The sequence below is a fragment of the Eubalaena glacialis genome, chromosome 8, assembly GCF_028564815.1.
Source record: "Eubalaena glacialis isolate mEubGla1 chromosome 8, mEubGla1.1.hap2.+ XY, whole genome shotgun sequence".
Classification (NCBI taxonomy): domain Eukaryota; kingdom Metazoa; phylum Chordata; class Mammalia; order Artiodactyla; family Balaenidae; genus Eubalaena; species Eubalaena glacialis.
In genome coordinates this window covers 66,881,833-66,905,971 of record NC_083723.1, presented here as the reverse complement: position 1 = coordinate 66,905,971, position 24,139 = coordinate 66,881,833, and the positions used below count along the sequence as shown (strand labels likewise).

The 24,139-nt window shown below is 39.7% G+C and overlaps 1 protein-coding gene across 2 annotated transcripts; it reads right to left on the bottom strand.

Moving 5' to 3' along the window:
* Positions 1-3,448: 3,448 nt before the first annotated feature.
* On the bottom strand, positions 3,449-23,776 carry ASNS (asparagine synthetase (glutamine-hydrolyzing)). 2 transcript variants are annotated; one of them, XM_061197758.1, is made up of 12 exons: positions 23,756-23,776; positions 17,641-17,912; positions 13,815-14,052; positions 10,319-10,504; positions 9,964-10,065; positions 9,349-9,476; positions 8,168-8,294; positions 6,689-6,795; positions 6,109-6,209; positions 4,892-4,973; positions 4,646-4,801; positions 3,449-3,786 (listed from the first exon to the last, which is right to left on the bottom strand). In XM_061197758.1, exons 2-12 carry the CDS (start codon positions 17,887-17,889, stop codon positions 3,577-3,579), a joined length of 1,686 nt encoding a protein of 561 aa, XP_061053741.1. In that variant the 5' UTR covers positions 17,890-17,912; positions 23,756-23,776; the 3' UTR covers positions 3,449-3,576. The 2 variants fall into 2 exon arrangements, with proteins under 2 accessions (XP_061053741.1, XP_061053740.1); XM_061197757.1 differs by lacking the exon at positions 23,756-23,776 and adding an exon at positions 21,706-21,824.
* Between the last annotated feature and the right edge of the window lie 363 nt (positions 23,777-24,139).

The window sequence follows — 24,139 nt, the reverse complement described above, 5'->3', positions numbered from 1 at the left end:
TCCCCTCCCCCTTTTTCCTTTGGTAACCCTAAGTCTGTTTTCTATGTCTGTGAGTCTTTCTGTTTTGTAAATAAATTCATTTGTATTACTTTAAAGATTCCACATATAAGTGATATCACACAGTGTTTATCTTTCTCTGTCTGACTTACTTCACTCAGTATGATAATCTCTAGGTGCATCCATGTTGCTGCAAATATCACTATTTCATTAAGAAAAACAAACAAACAAACAACTCTTAAAGGGCACATCATCCACTAAGGTGTGCGAATGAGGTTGAAAAGGCAGGACAAGATCAGCTAAGAATCTTTTAGTTTCTGCTGAAGGGATTGGATTATCTGTTGGTAACAGTGCTGTGTGGATGAGAAACCACATGCCTCCTTAGCACTGAGTCATCAATATCAGAAAAGTCCAGGAAAGCAGGCTTGGCCTGTATGTAGCTGCTGAGTCATGTGCACATGTCCCAGTGGCTACAGTTTCTTCAACTACTTTAGTTGCAGAAGAAAAGGCTCACTTTATACCATGTGCCTAGCACATTATGTAGGTCTCACAGGCAGTTTGTTATCTAGCAAGTTGCTGCAGTCATGGTTGACCTGCAGGACTGAGTATCTCTACTGTCAAACTTTTGGGTGGTATCTAAAACTACACCAGATCACAGAGTCACTAAAGTTAAAAATCTGAAGCCCAAGCTCATACCCTCAAAAACTGGCAGTTTGTGGTTTACGGCATACCTTAATCTTGCAGTGCACCCTGGGTAATCACTATCAGCTAAGTCTCCCAAGCATTTCTGGTGTCACTTAGCTTGGCTGGGTGAGGCTGCCCCATGAATGGACATGCCTGGCATCAAATCATGCCGGGTTTAAGCAATTCAAGCACCTACAGATACAAGACTATCATTAAGAGTCACCCAATATTAATTAATGACATTTCCTTGGCTTTCTAGAGACTTTTAAAAATTTATTTTATTGAAGTATTTACAATATTGTGTTAATTTCTGCTGTACAGCAAAGTGATTCAGTTATACATATACATATTAATACATTATTCTTCATATTCTTTTTCATTCTGCTTTATCACAGGATATTGAAGATAGTTCCCTTGTTTATGCATTCTATATATAATAGTTTGCATCTGCTAATCCCAAACTCCCAGTGCATCCCTCCCCTACCTCCACCTCCCTCCCCCTTGGCAACCACAAGTCTGTTCTCTATGTCTGTGAGTCTGTTTCTGTTTCGTAGATAAGTTCATTTGTGTCATATTTTAGATTCCACATGTAAGTGATGTCATATGGTATTTGTCTTTCTGACTTCATTTAGTATGATAATCTCCAGGTCCATCCATGTTGCTGGAAATGGCATTATTTCATTCTTTTTTTATGGCTGAGTAGTATTCCATTGTATATAAGTACCACATCTTCCTTATCCATTCCTCTGTTGATGGACATTTAGGTTGTTTTCATGTCTTGGCTATTGTGAATAGTGCTGCTTTGAACATTGGGGTGCATGTACCTTTTCAAATTAGAGTTTTGTCTGGGTATATGCCCAGGAGTGGATTGCTGAGTCATATGGTACTTCTATTTTTAGTTTTTCAAGGACCCTCCATACTGTTCTCCATAGTGGCTGCACCAATTTACATTCCCACCAACAGTGTAGGAGGGTTCCCTTTTCTCCACACCCTCTCCAGAATTTGTTTGTAGACTTTTTAATGATGACCATTCTGACCAGTGTGAGGTGGTACCTTATTGTAGTTTTCATTTGCATTTCTCTAATAACTAGCGACGTTGAGCACCTTTCCATGTGCCTGTTGGCCATCTCTATGTCTTGTTTGGAGAAATGTCTATTTAGGTCTTCTGCCCATTATTCAGTTGGGTTTTTTTGTTGTTGTTGTTGAGTTGTATGAGCTGCTTATTTTGGAAATTAAACCCTTGTCCATCACATCATTTGAGAATGTTTTCTCCCATTCCGTAGGTTGTCTGTTTTATGGTTTCCTTTGAGCAAAAGTTTGCGCATTTGATTAGGTCCTATTTGTTTACTTTTGCTGTTATTTCTATTGCTTTGGGAGACTGACCTAAGATAACATTGGTACGATTTATGTCAGAGAATGTTTAGACTTAGTGAAGGCCAACAGGTAGGCTTAAACAGTCCCCAACTTCCAACTTACCAGCTAAATTCCTGGCCTACTCACTCTTCCCATGAAGCATTCTTTTACTTACCTGTACATCAGCAGTTTCCTCTTCAAAAATTTGTAATAACTAAATTTATCTTTAAAATATATTTCAAAATCCTGTCCCTAAATAACCAATGAGCAGTCAAATGAAAATCTACCTGTTCATTGAATGTTTCCTTGTTATATATTCTCTTCTTCCAACTAGTTTTGGAATGCTTTTTCCTTTTATCGGAAGTGCCTGGCTCTAGAACAGGGCTTGGCAAAGTATGGCCAATGGGCCAAATCCAGCCCACTGCCTGTTTTTATAAAGTTTTAATCCAACAGCCATGCCCATATGTTTGCATATGGCCTTGCCCATTAGTTTCCATACTGTCTGTGGCTGCTTTTGCACCATAATGGCAGAGCTGAACAGTTCCAAGAGAGGTCTGCAAAGCCGAAAATATTTACTGTCTAGCCCTGAAAAAGTTTGCTGACTCATGATTTACGATAGTTCCAGAAGAGACATTGGCTCAACAGAAAAAAATATAAATTACTATCCGTGGATGAAAAATGTTGCCTGCCATATCAGTAAGCAAAGGATATTGCAGCCATCAAGCCATCAGCCACCTGCCACTGTGCACCCTGAGGGGATTCAGGATGGAGAAAGTAGGATACTGGCCCTAGACAGTTAAGATGCATATCAAAGGAATGATTTCAATTAGCCCAGACTCTTGCATCTTCCTATACAGAGAAATGCACTAAATTCATTAACTTGAGATGTTTGGTTTTAACAGTAATCTTTTGATGTTCCAGACTACCTGGTCTTTGTTGCAAAAACTCCTATATATCCTGGCTCCTCCCTTACCTCTGCAGACCAGTCCCTCAGAACAATGAGAGGCTGTCTTCTGGGCTTAAGTAAGTTTTATCTGGCAGATTTTCTGATGACTTAATTCTCAACTTTTAGGCTGTGCAGTTTTCAGTCAACATATCTTACAAAATAGAGCTGTCAAAGTCTTACAAAGGACTTACCTCTCCAGAGTGTAACTAGCCAGCTGTTTGTTAGGAATGCAGAAAGAACTAAGGGAGGAAGTCAGAGGAGGACCACACGCAGATGAGGCAAGGCCTGGAAGGAGACCCGAACGTCCTCTACAGTAGCTCTGCCAGGAGAGGGCATGTGAGGCTTCCCAAACATCAGACTGTTTCCCCTTTCCTAGCTCACTCTCTTATTGTGATACAGTGAAAGCTGTTCAGTTTCTAGCTACCTCTGATGAGGGGGCTGTATGAATATAAATGACTATAGCAATGCTTCAGATTTAAGACTTTTATTTTTTCACACCCAAGCAAGCCTGGGCAGTTGACCCTTCCTGCCCCCAAGCCCACTACCCTTCACAATGAGAAGAAATGTTTACTTTCACTCCACGGCTCAGGTAATACCTAAGCTTTGGCAGCGGCCTTGTAATGGGTCAGAGTGCGGGCGGAAGGGTCAGTGGCGCTAGTCCACCTGGGCATCCAGTAATGAGGCAGCCAGTCGGCGCGGCCCGGGTAGTGGCGCTCAAAGATCTGACGGTAGTAATAGCCTTCTTTCGTTTTGGGAGTATTGACGGCAAATTTTTGGGCTGCGCTTGCCATCACCGCATCATCAACCTGCAAGAATAACAAGATAGAAGCGAAATGGTTTTTTAACCAGCATAGAAATACTTGTATTTAATCTGGCTTCACAAAAACAAAAAACAAACAAAAAACGAAAAGGCATGACTGTATATTGTGTGAGAGACTCTTTGGCTCACTTAGAAAATGCTAAAATACCCTAATATACATAGCTGCAGTGACCTTTAAGGAACATTCACATGCGTATTTCTTCTAAGTGGTGGCTCTAAGTGTTTGATTCATTTGTGCCTAATAATGTCTGGCACCCAACAGGTGCCCAAAAATGCGTAAGATGAAAGTCAGGGGGCTTCCCTGGTGGCGCAGTGGTTAAGAATCCACCTGCCAATGCAGGGGACACGGGTTCGAGCCCTGGTCCGGGAAGATCCCACATGCCGCGGAGCAACTAAGCCAGTGCGCCACTACTACTGAGCCCACACTCTAGAGCCCACGTACCACAACTACTGAGCCCATGTGCTACAACACTGAAGCCCGCATGCCTAGAGCCCATGCTCTGCAAAAGAGAAGCCACTGCAATGAGAAGCACGCGCACCGCAACGAAGAATAGCCCCTGCTCACCGCAACTAGAGAAAGCCCACGTGCAGCCACGAAGACCCAATGCAGCCAAAAATAAATAAAATAGATAAATTCTAAAAAAAGAAAGTCAGTGATGACTGGTAAGTCTCCTCTCTCTATTCTAGATGCCACTTTATTCTTACAGAATTCTTTAAAAGAAGTATTGTTTATAGGGCATCTCTCCTGCAGACACAAACATTTAAATTAAATACAAAATGAACAGTGATTACTACTCTGCATCCAAATTATCCTATTCCAGAAAATACTTTTAAAGACATGATACCTGATGGTCAATGTATTCCTGTAAAATCCTAAACCAGGAATTCTTAACTGAGGTTATTCCATCACTGAAGGCTTCTTTTGGTCGCCAGAGAATCTCTTTAGGTATCAGATTGGAGTCCTCAAACGTCTCTCTCAGAAGATGTTTTTCTATCCCATTCTGACATGAAAACAAAAGGAGTGTCAGTGAAAGTTCTAAATATAACCGGTATCAATGGTTTTTTGACAGTTTTTATCTTGATTCACCCACCTTGGGGATTCTCATATCTGGTGGCAGAGACAAGTAATAGGAAGAAAATCGATGATCCAGGAAGGGGACTCTCAGTTCAAGGCTTAAAAAGGAAAAGAAGAAAATCTAAATCAAAATGGATATTTAGTGCCTGTCTGTTTAGATTCAGACTTAGTTTCCTAGGAATTCACTTAGCCTCTAAGTAATGTTAAGATTATAAAGTCATTTTTATAATCCTAAGTAACTGCCCTACGCTAATGCATGAATACAAAAACCTTCATTCAGAGTACATATTACATCATCTAGGGAGTGAAACAAACTACTGGAGAATAATTACTTTTACTTTCCCTTCTGTAAACTATTAAATATCTCAAAAATCAGAAAAAGAATGAGTGACCTGATCATTAAGAATGTACTTTGCCTGGACTTTGCTGACTCACAGTTTTTTCTAGGTGAGACCATCTCTTGTCCTATTAAAAACTGTAATGCTAATCTGCGGTTATTACCCTATCTGCTTGTCCTCACCAGAGTCACCAGGATTCAAAAAACAGATGATGTGGCCTTTGATGAAACACTGTGGAACACTGGTTTCTACTGAATGTAAGTTATTCATCAGTTAGTAATAAAAATGTTTGAATTCAGTTCATTCCCCAACCTCATATTATTTTCTAATCTAAATATGATTTGGTAGAAGCAACTAAAAGAGTTGATATTGGTTGTTCATCACGTACAGTTAGAGTCTTCAATTCTCCAACATGACCAGCTTTAAAAAGTGAAAACTTTAGCTAACCAGAAATGATACCAGAGAAACCTGTTTTATAAGCTAATCAAATCTCTTGCATCTTCACCTCCCTCTCCCCACACATGGTCCCCACAGCATCAAACTGGCATGGCAGGCGCTCAATGCTTGCAACATGAAGGTGTATAATCTTTATTTCTCTTAAAAAAAAACTAAAAAAAAAAAGCTGCAAGTGCCTTCCATCTCAGTTGCCCAGAAGTGGGCAAGATGTTGTGCTTTCAAGATGGGAACTCCATCTCAAACCGCCTATCCATGTCCTCTCACCATGACAACAGCACTCTGATTCAGCCTAATCCCTCTGCACTAACAGACAAGCTTCATTTTCTCTATAGAAGGCATACTTTGCAACATATACTAACTGGAAAGAAAGAAATCGACCACTGAGCCTTGTGTTTTTTGAGGTTATCTTTACAATTGCTTCCTAAAATATCACGTTTACCCATGGGCAGCAGTAGTTCGATCTGCTCGGAGAACATCAAACAAATACAGTTCCTTCAGAAGCCGCTCACTCTCCTCCTCGGCCTTCTCAGGGGAAGGAGCCTATTTTGCAAACAGAGCTGAAGTTACAAATACACCCACAAGCTTTGCTTCTGGCACATGAAACAGTTTTTATATCTTACTCGTACACGTAACTCCAATTCTAAAGGTGGGTAAGACAAAAAGCCAAACAGAGCTTAGGGAAGGGAGTAAATGCTTGATAAAACGTACCTTCCCTCACACCAAGACTGCTAGTGCTAGAACAAATAAAATGACATGCTGTACAACAGCCATAAGACCATAGGCGACTAAGAGCAGAAACATGATTCTTAGGCTTAACTAGTTTAAAAAAAGATATTATCGGACACTATTAAGACTTCTTTCTCCCCCCAAAAATACAGACACTATCAGATTTCCTGATATGCCTCACAAGATATTCAAAGTGTTACTGTTATACCAAAAAAGGAGATAGAAAATAGGTAAATAATAATTCATACTTTTCTTCCCCTAGGATCAATATCCCTCCATTTGAGAATGCCTACCTTGTGAAAATATATGTAACCCTGTGTAAGTTCATCTGAACCTTCTCCAGAGAAGATCACTACGCTATCCGTGTTCTTCCGAATGTACTTTGAAATTAAGTACATACCTTAAAAAAGAGACAGAAATTATTGTTAATGTCCACATAACCCTCTACCAAAAATGCCTTTTATTTGATTTCTGGAAATGACTGCAAGCTTTGCTATTAGACTAGACTCTCTGTTAATATAAAGTAGTTCGCAAAAGAATGACCTTATATCTACAATATCTTTATATGTACCTATCTTCTTATGTACTTAATCCAAAAGTTGTACTGTTGTGATGAAATACCCCAAAACCCTTCCACAATTTTATATATAGGTTTTAAAATGTTACTGCTTTCAGACCAAGAATGTCTATCTGAAAATTTTGCTAAACAATGTTAAAAATGCTAAAAAATTTTGCTGAACAGTGACTCAAATATCTTAAATGTGATAACTTTCACACCAGTATCACTATAAAAAAATTAAGTTAGGGCTTTGGTAGCTTAATTTTTATTCGGGGCTTTTTTTCTGATACTTACTCTCCATTCAGCATATTTCAAATACAGTTAAGAATATTGCATCATTATAAGATGCTGGTTGGTTCCTGCTCCACATCCCTGTAAACCAGTATCTGTTCTTAACTGTTTTTTCATTATCACCTCCCTAGGGATACTTTTTAGATCTTTTTCCCTAATCTCCTTCACCAATGAAATATCAGTACCAGAAATACCGTATTTCTGTTGATGTACCGTGGCCCTTTGGAAGGCCAGAAACCACTGTAATACCTAAGATTTTTTTGCCCTTCAAGAACTAATTTTTGCTTCCTTGGGAGAGACAGCACCTCTGTACTATTACTGCAAAGTTCAGAGCATGAGGATGCAGACCCTAAACTTTGCAATGGAGTCCTGTCAGATTCTGCATCCCTTAAGAGAGGCATATCTAAGCCAGTAGCATATTAGAGGCTCAGCAAAATTAGATCAGTCTGATTTGGAGTATACTTCTAATCTCAGTGTGTATCCACAGGGTAAAACTAGTATTTCTTGCTGCACAATATGTTATTGATTGATAAGTCGTATGACGGAATATTTACCAAAATATATCTAAAACGAGCATTCCTTACAGAAATTAGTTACAATGTAGACCTATTTCCCTATACAGCCCAAGAAACTTTTATACAGAGAAACTGGGGGAAAGGTGGTGCAAAAAATATGTATCTACTTTTTGGAGAAATATAAATAGTGATACCATAAATGTGGAAGTTTAACTATGTATTTATTGTTCCTCTCCAAAAGAGATTTCAGGAATTCTTAAATGGCCTTGTCTTCAACAATTGCTGACACAGGAATTTTACCTGTGTTCATTCTTGAGTACTGTTTTTTAAACTGCTTGAAACAGGATTGTTTAATCCTTACACCTTTTCAGTATTAAAAATCTTTTTGGGATCATAAAATACCTTACCTACTGAAGCACGGACTGTTGTAATATCATAAGTTTCCAAGGAAAATATGACTTCATCCAGGACCTGAATGCCTTCCTCAGAGTTAAAGAGGACTTCGTGGTGTTCGCTCCCAATATGATTTGCCACCTGATTATACAAAGAAATACCCACAGGTTTGTGTTTTAAAGAAAAGGACTACTCTTGAAAATGAAGCAGGACTGTAGTTCACAACACATTATGAATTAACAAGGGCGTTAAACAAACAAGACAAACTAAGCGGAAATGATTCCGTAGGCCACCACAATAAGGGGAAATGATTCTCTAGGCCACTGCCTACGAGTCCCACCTAGTCAGGCTCCCTTGCCTCCCCGTGTCTGCCCTCCACTGACCACCGAGAGGTAGAGCTCCCATCCACTCTTCCCACTCCAAGACTCCACCCTAACAAGCATGCCCCCCACTCCCCCTCACACTGATTTTACCTCCTTTTGGCCCCCCTGCAATGCCTAATTTTACATCCAGGATGTTATTCCTAAATTAAATGGCCCCTCCCCTCATTCTGTTTTCTTTGGCTATTGTGGATTCATTTAGCATCGGTCAACTTGCTTTGGGACCACTTGCTTGCTCCTTCTCATCCATTCTATGCAAGTTTCTCCAAAGTGGGAATGAGGTCTCCCGCACACTGAATGTGTACAAGGTCCCCTCTGCCCACAGCCCTAAACACAGTACTTTATAAAAAAAAAAAAAGAAAAGTAAAAAGAATAGCTAACATTCTCTAAGTACTGACTACATGCTAGGTTCTATCCTACACACTTATGTTAAGTATTATGTAATTTTCACCTCAAAACTATCCCATAGTAGATACTATTATTTCCATTGCGTAAGTGAGGAATTGTGTGATAGAACTAGGATTTGAAACCAGCAGTCAGGCTCTAAAGCCTGCAGCCTGAACCACTATACCATGCCCTAACTCTCAAAAGGGCGGAATTATCATTAGGGTCTTTGTGAGGACTGCATGGGCCGTGATAGATAAAAGTACCCAGAATACAGTGTACAACATAGTTGATATTCAACAGGCATTTCATTCCATTTTAATATATTTAATTCAAAACAATTACCTAAGTCAATGCAGCAGCAAAGTATAGAACCATCAATTACTAACAAGTCTGTCTTAACTACATAACAGGCAAAGACAGTGTCTTACCTTTCTAGCAGCTAGTAAATCGGGACTGTCTTCCATGCCAATTGCAAATGTCTGGAGAGGATACTGTACTTGGGCCTCTTTTAGCTGCTTCAACAGGATGGCAGCAACCAAACTGGAATCCAAGCCACCTATGAGCAAGACAGGAAGTGTAGTGGTTACGGGCCTTACATAAGAGAGGGACAGATATGATTTACATTCCTATTAAGCACTAAGATTAGAGTTTTACCATTTAAAATCCCTAAGTTTTATAAATTGAAAATCAACTTGAATAAGAAAAATCTAACATTTAACCTGTGATAATGGTAACAGTATTTGAATTGGTTAAAAACCACTACACACATTCTAGGACTCGAATCAAGATGGTGGAGTAGGAGGACATGGAACATTCTAAAGAATGTTTACTAGCTCACTCGTGCCAATATAATTATAGTATCACTTTGAGTTGCTACATTATTATGAATATTGAAAGCAACTTACAGAAAACTTTTTCATCCTATAATGGAGGAAAGATTAAATCATATAGTAAGTATTTTATAGTCAAAACCTCCAGGATAGCTATAAATCATTTAACTTAAATATGCACTAAATACAATTAGGTTTTTAAACTGACTTCACCTGACAAAAGGCAGCCAATCCTTCTGTCCGTCATCAAACGTTTCTTAATGGCATTGTCAAAAAGGATTCGGAGGTTGTTCTTCACAGTTTCTATCTCAAAACCTATTAACACATAAAGGAAATTAAATAGCTGCAGAAAAGCCCGGGCTGAATTATTTACTGAAATGGGTACACAATCATCTACCTCTATCATGATGGCATTTGCTCAACAGTGAAGTTGGCCAAATTGCAATGTGTCACCTCCAAATTAAAAAGGAAACAGATTTTCGAACTTACATCATTCCAGTGATGTGAGAGTACAGTTTTCCTTTTGGGGAGAGGTGGGGAACAGGTGGGTGGGCTTCTGCTTTCTTACCTGGGAAGAGTTTCTCCACGCTGTCATACAGGGCATGCAGAGGCTCATCTCTACAGTGATGATATTTAACCATTTCCACCGATGCTACTTTGCCATTTGGCTTTAAATCCAAAACTTCATAGTGTCCTGGGAGAAAAGGCTCCACTTTTAAAAAAGGAGTCATGGAGTGCTTCAAGTTAATGAGACCTACATATTCAAAAAGATAAATTTATTCAAATGAGGATAATACTTCACAGTAACTTTCATGATTAGTTAATGTCCTCTAAATTCCTATTTATTTTCCCTCTTTAATACAAATATGTATCCATTACATAAGCAAAACTGGAAAAATATAATCACTCAAAACCCTACCATCTACTTACTAGAAAGGTAACAGTGGTACAGAGATGCACAGAAAAATTACACTGATTTCTAGTAATTCAAGGCAATAGGAGAATCTTCAGTGTTCAATTTCTTTTCCCTAGCTGGAATTTCTGATTTTAAAAAATCTATTTTCTTCACTAAAGCAAACAAATATAAGAAAAGATACATTTATTAAGCAAAGAGAAGGACTTGAAACTTAATTTTATGAAACTTAATTTTATGATATAATTTTATGATATCCTTAATTTTATCATAATTTTATGATATGACAAGTAGTCACTTGTCATCACTGAGGTATCCTAAGAAAATAGCTATGGTTCCCAGTCCTTTAACAAGCAAAATGATCCACGATTACGTACTTTAAACTCAGATATTAAGAAGTCAGACATCTATCCCTTACGTAGCTATTATATACTGTGTGAGTTAAACATTATAATTTAAATTTCCTCAATAAGTTCTCACAGGAAGTAACCAACTTGACATCACCATGATCTGTGATTAAAAAAGAAAAATCAGTGGTTTATTATAAACAGTAACAGCCTATCTACACAGAATACTTATTATGATTTATAATTTGAGTTTGTTGACCCAGGAATCTACTGTGTAGTGTGGAATTCAAACAGCAGACAAGCCCCAGATCCTATCACCAGCTAGCAGACCTCAAGCTAGCCACACAGCCCCTGTAGGGGATGAGGAGCAGTTACAAGATTTTAAGCAGGGAGCACCATGACCAAATGAGTTTTTGATAGGCTATTCTAAAAGCACTGAGAAAGGAAAACTGTTGCAGTACAGTATTCTAGATGAGATCATGTTGTTTAGAAAAGGGCAGTGTTAAGGATGTAAAAAAAATCACAAGTCAAGAAATTTCAGAGGGTAAATTGGATGTGAGACCGTAATTCCATATCAAGGTTTTGGAGACACAGTGGAAGTATGGAGTCTGCTTTTCCCTTGTGTTCTCTTTGCTGGGCTTCCCTAACAGCACTTCAGGTAAATAACGTATATACTTCTTTGCCATACGATCACAGTAAGTGAGAAAGGATTTAAGGAATGAGGCAAAAAGGCTGACAGGCAGGTAGACCAGATTTTAGGATGTCATTCTATCTAGCTAGGAAATAAAAGATGAATGCCTTCCTCAACTTTATTGTCAAAAAATGCTAAATATGATTTACAAGTATTTTATTCCATTCTGTGGGTTGTCTTTTCACTTTCTTGATGGTGTCCTTTGAAGTATAAGAATGTTTAATTCTGATGAAATCCAATTTATTTTTTTGTTGCTTGTGCTTTCGGGGTCATATCTAAGAAATCTTTGCAAAATCCAAGGTCATGAAGATTTAGCCATATGTTTTCTTCTAAGAGATTTATAGTTTTAGTGTTTACATTTAGGAGTTTGACCCACTTTAATTTTTATGTATGGTGTGGGGTAAAGGTTTAACTTCATGTTTTTGCATGTGTATGTCCAGTTGTCCCAGCACCATTTGTTGAAAAGACTATTCTTTGCCCATTGAATGGTCTTGGAACCCTTGATGAAAATCTGTTGACTGCAGATGTATGGATTCACTTCTGGACTCTTAGTTCTATTCCACTGGTCTATATGTCTGTCCTGCCAGTACCATACTGTCCTGATTACCCTTATTTTGTAGTACGTTTTGAAGTCAGGAAGTGAGAATCCTCCTACTTTATTCTTTCTCAAGATTGTTTTGGCTATTGTGAGTCCTTTGCCATTCCCTATGAATTTCAGAGTCAGCTTGTCAATTTTTACGAACAAGTCATCTGGGATTCTGACAGAGGTCATGCTGAATCTGTAGATCCATTGGGGGAGTCTGTGCCAACTTCACAATGTTAAGTCTTCGATAAATGATCATTGTATGCTTTCCAATTTATTTAGATCTTCTTTCATTTCTTTCAACAATGTTTTATAGTTTTCAGCATACAGTTTTGCACTGCTTTTGTTAGATTTATTCTCAAGTATTTTATTCTTTTTGATGCTATTTGTAAACACAGAGTAAACCATGTGACCCAGCAAGTCCACTCCTACGTATACACCGAAGAGAAATGAAAACACAAAAACTTGTACACAAATATGTAGAGAAGCATTATTCATAAGAGCCAATTGTCCATCAACTGACAAAAGAATTAACAGTGGATAAACAGAATGTGGTATATCCATGTAATGGAGTATCTTTTGGCCATAAAAAGTAAATACTGATACATGTTACAACATAGACAGACCTCGGAAACATTATGCCAAGTGATAGAAGCCAGTAACAAAAGACCACATATGATATGACTCCGTTCATATGGAATGCCCAGAACAGGGAAATCCACATAGACTGAAAGCAGATTGGCGGTTGGCTGGGACTGGGGGGAGAGGGGGTAGAGGAGGTAGTTGGGGACAGGAAGTTTAATGGCTGATGGATATGGAGTGATGGGGAGTGACAGCTCAAGAGTACAAGGTTTATTTTTATTTTTTTGGCTGCATTGCAAGACTTGTGGGATCTCAGTTCCCCTGACCAGGAATTGAACCGGGGCCCTCAGCAGTGAAAGCACAGAGTCCTAACCACTGGACTGCCAGGGATTTCCCTACGGGGTTTATTTTTGAGGTGATAAAAAATTTCTAAAATGGACCGAAGCGTTGGTTGCAGATATCTATGAACATACTAAAAACCACTGAATTGTACACTTTAAATGGAAGAATTGTATGGCATGTAAATTATACACCAATAAAGCTGTTTAAAAAATGCTAAATTAAAATGAGTCTGTGTGATAGCCATGGCACAGTACCACAGTGCAATAACTGCAGGGCCGGCCAACCCTACCATTACAATGTGACATAGGAAAACTTGAAAATACATATGGGATCAAACCAGACGCAGAGCCTATCAGCACAACAAAAATTAAATGACTTTACTACAGATTTATCCTCTAAGGTTTACAGAATTTAAGTGCTAAAAGGAGAGTCCAACTCCTTGGCTTTATAAAGAAAAGCTCAGAAAGTCCATGACTCACATAGTCACTTGTAAAAAATCTGGGTTGCCTCATTTGTAAATACGCATTGGATTAGATTTATAAATATTATTTAAAAGAAAACACAGAATCAGGACAATAATGAAAATCTACAGTAAAATTCTATTACCTTTAGCTTCTGAACACACGGCCAAAAATCCATCTTCTGTCACGGCTTTAAACAAAGGTCTGACTCCATAGGTATCTCTGCCCAAGAATACTTTCTTATTGGCAGTATCCAGTAAAATAAATGCAAATACCCCATCCAACATACAAACTGTTTGCTCAATTCCTCCTTTGTCATAAAGATGAAGGATTATCTCACCATCCACTTTGGTCTGGTGTTCAAATTCAAAATGGTGTTGCAGCTTAAGGAAACAATAGCAAAACAAAAATGTTAGAATCCTTGTGCATTCACTAATTTTTTTTATTACAAAGTTGCTTCAGTATTTTTGTGCTTTATGATTTCATGCACGTTAGTGATTTAAAAGAATCATGCCATTATAAAAATATAGCCTGTTTGAACTCAGAATCATACAAATTCTTTATAACACAAAGCTAAGCCTGTGAAAACTTTAGTTGCATTCTGATAACCAAAATACAGACGCAATGTACCTCTGTATTGGGTGGAGGGACGGAAATGTATATTATATACATACTGTGTATGTAATACACGTGTATTTACATAAATATGTAAGTTAAGCAAATAGATTGCCAGGTGTCATGGACACTAAAAACGTGTCTTCTTCAACTGTGAGATTTTGGTTTGGGAATATAGTAACGGCTGAGCTTCTTCCAGTTCAGCCTCACAGACTTCCTATGAAAACAGAAAGCGAAAGGACAAACACATTTGGCACTATTCCCTGACAAATAAATGATTCCATCACAATGGTGGAGACAAATGGTCCAACACAGAGCTGCTGGTCCTGGGGAGGGCTATAGCATCCCGTCCTTCCACCACTTCAGAGGCATTAAAGCTACTTCTCAGTGATGGACAAAATGACGCTGGAGCTTTATTCATCCACATCCCCCAGTGGAACAGCAAAGAGACCATCATTCCCACTCTATGTAGAGAGGGTTCAATTAGTTAGGCCCAAACTCCATGGCTCTCCCTCACCACTGGCAAACTGTGAGGGTGAAAACTTCTTGGTATGTTCCTCTTTCTTTGTACTTACTCATATTTTCGGCTGATGATAGAGAGGGGGTTCACATAAACAAAACCAAGTTGAAATGCTGGGTACATATGAACATTTAAAACATGTTTTTAAATTTCAAAAAGTAAGTCTCTATGTTTATATGTGTATGACCCGTAAAGCATGCTTCACAACCATGCTCACTCTATAAATTTGTGAACCTTTTGTCTATAAGCACGGAATTGTGCAAAAATGGGCTTTGGCTGCTTCCAATAACTACAAAGCCACCTCCTGGTCACCTCTCCTTCCTCTGAGAGACTGTCAGTGATGATCTCTGTCACTAGGAGGTAGGGTTTGGAAGGGGTCTTCTGCTGACCCTTCTGGGCTTAAGTACCTGCAGGATAAATGAGCCTAAAGCATTCGATGATTTCAGCAAGCAACAGCTTCCAAATCTACAACTCCACCACCACATCATCATCATGGCTCTTTGGCCTAAAGCTTACAGGTAACTTACTGGTTAATGATTCACGTGTACACTTCCCACCCTCCTGAAGCCACACTTAGCTTAAAGCCCCCATATTCTGCCATCACGCAGAAATCGCACTGCCATTTGACTTGCTGGCTGTAGGCCTCTGATGCCCCCTGCAGAGAGGGGGCCTCCTCTTTGCCCAACCTTCACTCGTATTCCTCCTCTCCTTGACCAGTCTCCCTCCACTCCCAACTGCTGGCTGGATTTTAGTAGTAAATTCTATTTTCACCAAAAAAGGGGGACCTTTGAAGCTTATGTTGCAGAATTCTTTATGTAAGCCTGAAATGTCAATTCTACTCTTTAGACAGATTTTAGCTGCTCACACTAGATAACCTGAATGATTGGTAGAAGCAATGGAACTTCTCTGCTTCTGAAAATACAACATATTTGGCTAATTTAGAAAAGAAATATTTTCAAAATATTTAACTATTTAACAAAATACACAAAAGCAGCTATGTTGTTCAAGTAAAACATGGCATTTCCTACCTAATTTAAGGTGAAAGTCAGGCTACTACTGCCATAATACAAACTTAGCATTCTCACGTATATGGTGCCAACTTGGCTTAATAAGGAAGTTTTAACTGCCCCCTCTTCTGTTCCCACTAGCTTGAAACTCCCTTACCTTTCCTGTTCCATTTCACCTCCAAGCACCTATAAAAATGATGTCTGATGTATAGTAGGCCCTTATTAAATATATGAAAGGAATAGGCTGAATAACTATAACGACTCTTCAAATGAAAAGCCTATTCTTGAGTGTTCCTATAAGCGGACAACAAACAAAGACTAAAGCTATTATTCAGAGATAAAAATGGCCAGAGGGTGACTAGAATATAAATCCCTACTCGTGAACGATAGGCATATATCAAGAAGTCTCAAAAAGTACCGAGAAAAATCACAATCAAATGTATGACGCTTGAATGAAATCTGGCTCAAAACCAAAAAACAGCTATAAATATATTCTTGGAACACCTGGGAAATTTTAATATGAACTGGATATTAGAGGGTATTATGGATTCTTAGGTATAATAATAGTATTGGTGTTAGGTAGAAGAATGCCCTTATTCTTAGCAGACAAATGCTTACATATTTAGGAGTAAAGTGTTATAATATCTGCAGTATACTCTAAAATGATTAAGCCCAAAATTGAATGTGTGTGTATACAGACAGAGAGATAAAGCAAAAAAGGCAAAACATAAACAATTATTCCATCCAGACGCTCAATGTTCTGTTCTTTTTTGTAAATTTGAAATTTTCAAAATTAAAAGCTGGGGAGGAGAGTGACAAAAAAATAACTTGCAAATTTTAGATTAAAAAATTTCTTATGAAACACTAGCCAAACAATTCCAGATTGCAAGGCTCTTAGTAAATGTGGCTTCCTCGGGTTAGAATTTCCAAACCTTCACTTCTCCCATCCTAAGAGTATGCTTTCACCAGATTAAAAAGCTGTTCCAATTTTAGTGCTGCCGAAAGTCTTACTTCTTGCACTCCACTGCATCTGGCTCCCTGTCTATCCTTTGCCTGATTAATTATGCAACAGCAACATCTTAAGGGCAGCATTAAATATAAGCTACAAATGTGATCACCCACAAACTATTAAATTCTATCCCTGCCTTAAAATCTTCAAATCTCATTGCTCTCAGAATTATATTCTAAGTCCTTACCAAGTCCTCCTTGCTCTGGTCCTCCCCAGTCCCACCTGGCCCTTGTTCACTTATGACAATCCCAGGGTTCTAAGCATGCTATTCCCTCTGCACGAAAATGCTCTTCCCAGCCCTGCAAGCTAATCCTTGTCCATTCAAGTCTGAGTTCAAGTGTCAATTCCTCAAGAGGCTTTCTCTGACCACCTATACTGAAACTGGATCTCCCATATCCATGAGCTCCATATTCATTTTTTCAGAATGCCTAGTATATGTACAATGATTTTTTTTTGTCTGCTCCCTAATGGAATAAACTCCTCTAGCATGCAGACCTACCTCTCATATTTACTACTGTATTCCCAGTGCCTAACACAGCCTCTAATTAACATTCAAATTCATAATAGGATAAAAAAAAGATTCTAAGAGTTAAAAACCTGAAATGTAATCCTCTTTTTATCATTTTTTTTTTTTTTGTGACCAAGTCATTTCACCTCTTTGTGCTTCGGTGCCCTGCCTCTCTATATATAATTGGAGCAAATGAGAATGAACATGGAAAGTGTTTGAAAGCAAAAAGCATTATACAAAATAAAATTATTATAACCAACTAGCTCTGAGGCTTAATCACATCCAGATAGCTTCTGGTTGTATTCTGTTTACCTTCTTGTGGTTGTAGATTTCACCGTTGTAACACAGCCACAAGTAAGGATATTTTTTCACTCGAATTGGCTGCATTCCAAACAGCTGGTCAACCACTGCCAACCGGTGAAATCCAAAGCAGCAGTTGGTATATCCATTGACATTCTCAAAACGAAATGCATCTGGACCTCTGTGTGCAATCTTCATAGCACTCAGACACTGAACAGAAAGGCAGTCGTCACTGCCAAAGAGGGCCCAAATGCCACACATGGTGCAATGGAGCTACGGGCTCTCTATGGAGAGAAAAACAGACAAATTAAATATTCAATATCCAATCCAAGTCTGTATTCAATCTTGATTCCCAAAACTTGCATAAGCCACTTCAAAGACTGAAATATAAATTATCTTATCTACAGCAATTTTCCAGTAGGTTGGCAGGCACACAGGGACAGAGAATGATTTAATTTACTTACAAGTATTCAGGAAAGATGGATGACCTTAACATCCAGCCAGCTATAGCAGCTTAGCCCCCAGTCAAAGGCTGCATCCCTCTCACATTAGGATTTGGTCAGCTAGAGCTAGCAGTGTTCAGGCCACATTCTATTTTGTATCCTAGGTTTACACCCAAGATACAGATACACATGCAGGCTGGCTCCATCCTTGCCAGAGATCCCATCCCCACTCTCTCCATCCCAGAATCCCAAAAGCCCTGAAAAGTCCAAGAGATGCTCCAGATTACTACAGTTGCCTCTTGTGTCTCCTTGACAATTAAATGCCTCTTTTTACCTGTACTAATAGATGTACAGTGGGTAAAAAAGATGATCATACATACTGCCTAAGTGTAACATTAAGATACACAGCTATTATAAACATTTCACTACTTCTAGCTAACCTCCAAGTGACTTATTCAAACACAATCAAAGAAATTCTAAAAAGAAAAGAGAAAGCCATATTATCTGATATCCTAGTTTAATAACAACAAAAAAATTTAAGTTGACAGAGATACAAAATGTTCACCATCAAAATGTCCTAAAAGACAAAAATGTTAAACATTTTTGTCTCAAAGCTACCTTGGTGAGTAAGAAAGCAAAGTAGGTGGGACATACACAGCAGTATCTCAGAAAAGCAATTTGGCTCTTCCCTGTAGGCCAAGAAGCAAATAAGTACTTCCTACAAATGTTAACTACTTTGCAATTCAAATTCAATTCTCAACTGTGAAATAAAGAGCAGTTTTAGTTGAATGCTGTTAGCTCAAAACAGTTACTTTACCTAAATATCTATAACTTGCAAACTATTTTGGTATTTTTTTAAATGCAAATTTGCAGCAAATGCCTAGATAAAAGGCATCAAGAAAAAATATAAATATTCAAGTTACATCAATCACTTGGAACAATCCTCTGAAGACATTTTATTTGTATTTAAATGAACCAAAGCCTTATTTGGAGCTTTTATGAGACCAGATCAAATTAATGGAAAATGGTATTAACTAAAACAACTTGGAAATAAGTATCACATGTCCTATGCAGCCCCTCCCATGCATTTGGCCAAAGAGCCCATAATCAGATACAGGAACATCTCTGAGATATTGTCAGTTTGGTTCCAGACCACCGCAATAAAGCAAGTCACATGAATTTTTTGGTTTCCCAGTGCATATAAAAGTTATGTTTACACTATACTGTAGTCTATTAGGTGTGCAATAGCATGATGTCTAGCAATGTACATACTTTAATTTAAAAATACTTTATTGCCAAAAAATGCTAACCATCATCTGAGTCTTCAGCAAGTAGTAATCTTTTTGCAGTGGAAACATCAAAGATCATTGATCACAGATCGCTAAAGTTTCAAGTTACAAAAATGTGACAGACAGGAAGTGAGCAAATGCTGTTGGAAAAATGACACCTATGCAGAGTTGTCACAAACCTACAATTTGTTTAAAAAAAAAAAAAAAAAGCAGTACCTGCAAAGCTAGGTATGCTTGGATTTATTTCGAGATTTACTGGGAAAATTCACTGAGGTTTAAGTGAGATGACTATTGATAAGCCATCTACCTTTGACTCTATACCAATGAAAAATGGGCTGGGAAAGTGCTCTGAAATCATGTGCGGTGATTAGTCAGTCATTTACCTAAGTCTTCCTAATGCTGCTTAGTGAATCCCATTAAGCATGCTACAGAAACACAGTAAGCACTAAACTGGAGGGGAAACAGGGGCGACAAACGATTGCAAAGCACACTTATTTCTCCAGCAGGAAAAGCAAATTAAAACTATCACCTATTATTTTTATTGGAAACAGTCTTACTTGCAAACATCCTACTTGGCAACGCTTTTTCCTACTGCTGTTACCTGTTCCCAGTAATTTTCCATATTTCCTCATAAACGTCTAGAGCAGTGCTGTCCAATTGAAATGTGAGCCACATGTGTAATGTTAAATATACTAGTAGCGCCATTAAAAAAGTAAAAAGACAAAAGCATAATAAAAAAATTTTTTTAAAGAGAAAAAAGTGAAATTTCAAATAGATTTTAACACAATGTACGGAAAATAGTATTATGTCAACACGTAATCAGTACAAAAATATTAACAAGATATTTTACATTGCTTTTCCCTATTAAATCATCAACACTTTAAGCACATTTCAATTCGGATTAGCCAGCACTTCACATTCTCAATAGTCACATGTGGCTAGTGGTTACTGAATTGGACAGTGTTGTTTCAGAGCACTTAATTTCTTAAACCAATACTTAAAAGCAAAGTGATATGGTGAAGTTTAAGATTTCAGCAACTAACTCCTGCACAGGTTCAAGACCTAAATTATTATTTTTTTTAAATAGATCTTTACTGGAGTATAATTGCTTCACAATACTGTGTTAGTTTCTGTTGCACAACAAAGCGAATCAGCCATGTGCATACACATGTCCCCATATCCCCTCCCTCTTGAGCCTCCCTCTCATCCTCCCAATCCCACCCCTCTAGGTCATCGCAAAGCACCGGGCTGATTTCCCTATGCTATGCTGCTGCTTCCCACCAGCCAACTATTTTACATTCTGTAGTGTATATGTCGATGCTACTCTCACTTCGCCCCTTCTTTGCCCTCCCACCCCATGTCCTCAAGTCCATTTTTTATGTCTGCCTCTACTATTTACCATAGCCAGGACGTGGAACCAACCTAAATGTCCATCGACAGATGAATGGATAAAGAAGATCTGGCACATAGATACAGTGGAATATTACTAAGCCATAAATTACTTTTAATTAATCTTATAATAATGAGATCAATCCATGAAAAAGTTGAGTTACCAGTGCTTTTAAATTATTTATCAAGCACTCCGGGCAATAGATGGTAAAGAAATAATGTAGGCCACAGGCTGAGGAAAAACACTGTCCCTTCATTCAAAATAATAACATTAATCTGAAACTGACCCTATAAAATAGATATCCATTGAGAAAAGGCATGCCCGTTTCTTTTGCCTTTTCCCATACCACGCGGCCTGTCGTGCCCAGAGCTCTTCTGGGCAGGATTTGCTCAGCAAGTCACTTGTTGAGTCTTGCAGTCTACACAGATCGGGGGAGGGGCAACTAGGTGAAGTGGTGGAGGTTGCCGGAGGTGAGGGGGTATCCTCCGAGCCCTTAACAGACAGCCCTGCAGATCCTCCCTCCCGGACCAGGACCTAGCGACCGCGTCGCCCCATGACTCGCGACTGCACTCGGGCCACGTGCACCCTCCAGCCCATCCGAGCGGGTCCCCTGAAATGCGAAAAATTCCGCAGGCTTCGACACAATATAATACAAAATAATGAAATTTAAAATGGCCAACTTAAACCGCCGCCGCCTTCTCTCCAGAGCGGCAGGGCCTTGGCTCTGCGGGTCACGCGGTCCACCCTCCGGGACCACAGCGGAGGTCTTCCCAGGGGCGCAACAATCGGCCCCGCTCCCTTTGCTCGGCAGCAGCCGCAGCAGCAGCAGCGGACGCCGGGATCCGCGTCTGCCCTGCCGTCGGGCGGGCCAGGCTGCCGCGCATCCTCCTCCCTCTCCCGGGGCAGCTCCGCGGCACGCTGGGAGGGCGCCGCGACCCCCGGCTGCCCGGCCTACCTGGGATCCAGCGAGATGGGCGGCCGGGCGAGCGTCAGGTGAGCAGGCTACGACTTGCGGGCTAGGGACCTCCCCTCACCTCTCACTTTATAACCGTCTGGCTTCTGTAATGCGTGCGGGAAGTTTCATCACGTCTGAGAGGACCAACCAGCGCGCAGAGGCGTGGCCCGCAGGGCGTGAAGGCGCTAGCCCGGCCAGGACTGGATGCGGAGCGAGGGAGGCGGAGGAACTGCTCTGTTTCTTGCTTCTTAAAGTGTTAGTGCACCTGCTGAGGGAGAGCTTCAGAGGTCTGGCCAGGTGCCCCACTGACACCTAGGATTACCTTACCTGCTGTTTTGACAATTCATTAATCTTCCGCCCTTGTTTTGTTCTTAGGGAAACCATCAGCAGCTGATTGCCGTATCCCCTCTGCAGCAGATCTCCCTCATGTCTTTAATTGTGAAGTCTTTAGAAGTGCTTTATCCTCCTTGCTACTAAGAGAGCATCTTAGCTGTGGATACGCATATATTTGCTAAATTAATAAATAGTGAGGCAGATGGGAATAGCTGGATGGGTCTCCACCTTTTATTTTATTTTTTATTTATTTTTTTGGGCATGAAACTCCTACATCTTTATTTTTTTAACATCTTTATTGGAGTATAATTGCTTTACAATGGTGTGTTAGTTTCTGCTTTATAACAAAGTGAATCAGCTATACATATACATATATCCCCATATCTCCTCCCTCTTGCGTCACCCTCCCACCCTCCCTATCCCACCCCTCTAGTCCACTTTTTATTAAATGCAAATTAGATTTCATTATGTTCTTCTACCTCAGACGGAGTTAAATTTCTCCTTCCTCTGGACTTACAGCACAGTGTGATTGTACTTTGTGATGGATCATCATCAGACTTATGATGTGGTTGTATTGGCGCTCAACCAGACTGTCACCTTGTTGGTTGTGTCGACCTCTTCACCTTTTGGGTCTCAGGATCGGCTCAGTGGATTCACGTATTCAGTTCAATTCGATTACTCATTACATTTGGTCGTTGACAAATTTCACTTTCAGGAAAGGACTGAGTTCCATTCCAGTCTGAATTTTATGACTACTCATATGACCATGAGATATGTCCTATAACCTCTTTACATTTACATCTTTAAAATAAGCAAGTTAGGGACTTCCCTGGTGGCGCAGTGGTTAAGAATCCGCCTGCCAATGCAGGGGACGCGGGTTCGAGCCCTGGTCTGCGAAGACCCCACATGCTGCGGAGCAATTAAACCCATGGGCCACAACTACTGAAGCCTGCGCGCCTAGAACCCGTGCTCTGCAACGAGAAGCCACCACAATGAGAAGCCCACTCAGTGCAACAAAAGAGTAGCCCCTGCTCGCCGCAATTAGAGAAAGCCCACACGCAGCAACGAAGACCCAACACAGCCAAAAATAAATAAATAAATACATTTAAAATAAATAAATAAAATAAGCACGTTAGAGACTACTGGGGGTCCTTCCAGTCCTGAAAAATTTTTTTTAAATTTATTTATTATTTTATTTATTTATTTTTGGCTGTGTTGGGTCTTCGTTGCTGCGTGTGGGCTTTCTCTAGTTGTGGCGATCGGGGGGCTACTCTTCGTTGTGGTGCACGGGCTTCTCATTGCAGTCGCTTCTCTTGTTGCAGAGCACGGGCTCTAGGCGCGCGGGCTTCAGTAGTTGCAGCACATGGGCTCAATAGTTGTGGCTCGCGGGCTCTAGGGCACAGGCTCAGTAGCTGTGGCGCATGGGTTTAGTTGCTCTACGGCATGTGGGATCTTCCCGGACCAGGGCTCGAACCCGTGTCCCCTGCATTGGCAGGCGGATTCTCAACCACTGCGCCACCAGGGAAGCCCCCCCCAACCCTGAAATTTTAAGTACTAAACTGATGAGAGTTCTGTAGAGCCATAGCACCCAAGGAGGAAAATTATTTTTTTTTCATCCCCACAGTATCAACTATCTCATCAAAACTCAAAATAGCATTGCAATCTGGATATTTTTACATGAGACCCAGTTAGAAGTATATTACCCATATTTACACACCTCATACGTGTGGATCCAGATGTGAAACCAGGTTTGTCTATATCCACAGGCCATTTTCTTTTCGTCACATTCTGCCTGTGGAATAGAATGACAAGAAGATCCGTGCTGTACTGGAGACACTGACAGAAGAGAAAAGGGTTGATATAGCCTCTCTTATTTTTACAAAACATGAATGATCTCCATTCAGGACAAAATATATTTTCTTTTCCAGATTTCATCCCCATTCATATATTGGAGAATTACCCTGAAATTAGACTTTTTTCCTATTTATTGTCTGCACTGAGAGCTTGAAAGAGGAGACTCTCCATTTTAAAGGCACTGATGAACTGGTACCAGTACTGCCCTCAAATTTATTATGCAGAACTGGGTAAGCCATGTCCTCAT